At 50.9% G+C, this 639-nt stretch overlaps 1 protein-coding gene across 1 annotated transcript in view; it reads right to left on the bottom strand.

Moving 5' to 3' along the window:
• alp3 (alkaline phosphatase 3) overlaps window positions 1–639 on the bottom strand; it is a 25970-nt gene that overhangs the window by 11368 nt on the left and 13963 nt on the right. The window contains 2 exon segments of the mRNA XM_016256472.1: window positions 10–293; window positions 378–494. Coding sequence (XP_016111958.1) covers window positions 10–293; window positions 378–494 — 401 coding nt within the window.

Raw genomic sequence — 639 nt, 5'->3', positions numbered from 1 at the left:
CATGCATACGCTCAGCATCACTGTCGTCATGGCGCAGAGGGCCGTGTTGGGGGCGGAGCTTCCCGGCTCAGTGGATGTGAAGGGAATCTCATCAGGTTCAGTGGTGGCAGCACAGTGTTCCTGATTGGTGCCGACGCAGGCCGCGAATGCCATGGCATGTGGGATGTAGCTCTGCTCGTAAACACCCTGGTAGAGGTGAGCCATGGGGCCGCGGGCAAACAGCGCCACATCCTCGCCTCCGTGGGTCTCAGAGTCCAGCGGGGCGGCCGACTGCTGAACGTAGTCCTTATCGGCTGAGAGAAAGAGCGAGAATGAGAATAAACACTCACAACAGCAGCGCTTGCAGTGCGTGAAGCATTAAAATATCAGTTTCTTACTGGTGTCGACGTTACGGATGTCTGGACGCTTGTTGTCGGTGATTTTGATTCCCGGTCCGTTTCCGTACATCAGAGTTGTGTAGGGTAAAAAGTCCATGGCAAAGATTGGAGACTTTCCTGAGAGATGGAAATTATAATGATTAAGGGTGTAATGGGACACAAAAATGAAAGTTGGGAAAGTTTTCAGTACTGCAGCGGGAAAAATAAATAAATAAGTTGGTTGCTGAATAAACTTTGGCTCGGTCTTTCGACACTCTTCGTA

The sequence above is a fragment of the Sinocyclocheilus grahami genome, unplaced genomic scaffold, assembly GCF_001515645.1.
Source record: "Sinocyclocheilus grahami isolate Dianchi unplaced genomic scaffold, SAMN03320097.WGS_v1.1 scaffold1435.1, whole genome shotgun sequence".
Lineage (NCBI taxonomy): Eukaryota > Metazoa > Chordata > Actinopteri > Cypriniformes > Cyprinidae > Sinocyclocheilus > Sinocyclocheilus grahami.
This window is presented reverse-complemented; position numbering and strand designations above follow the sequence as displayed.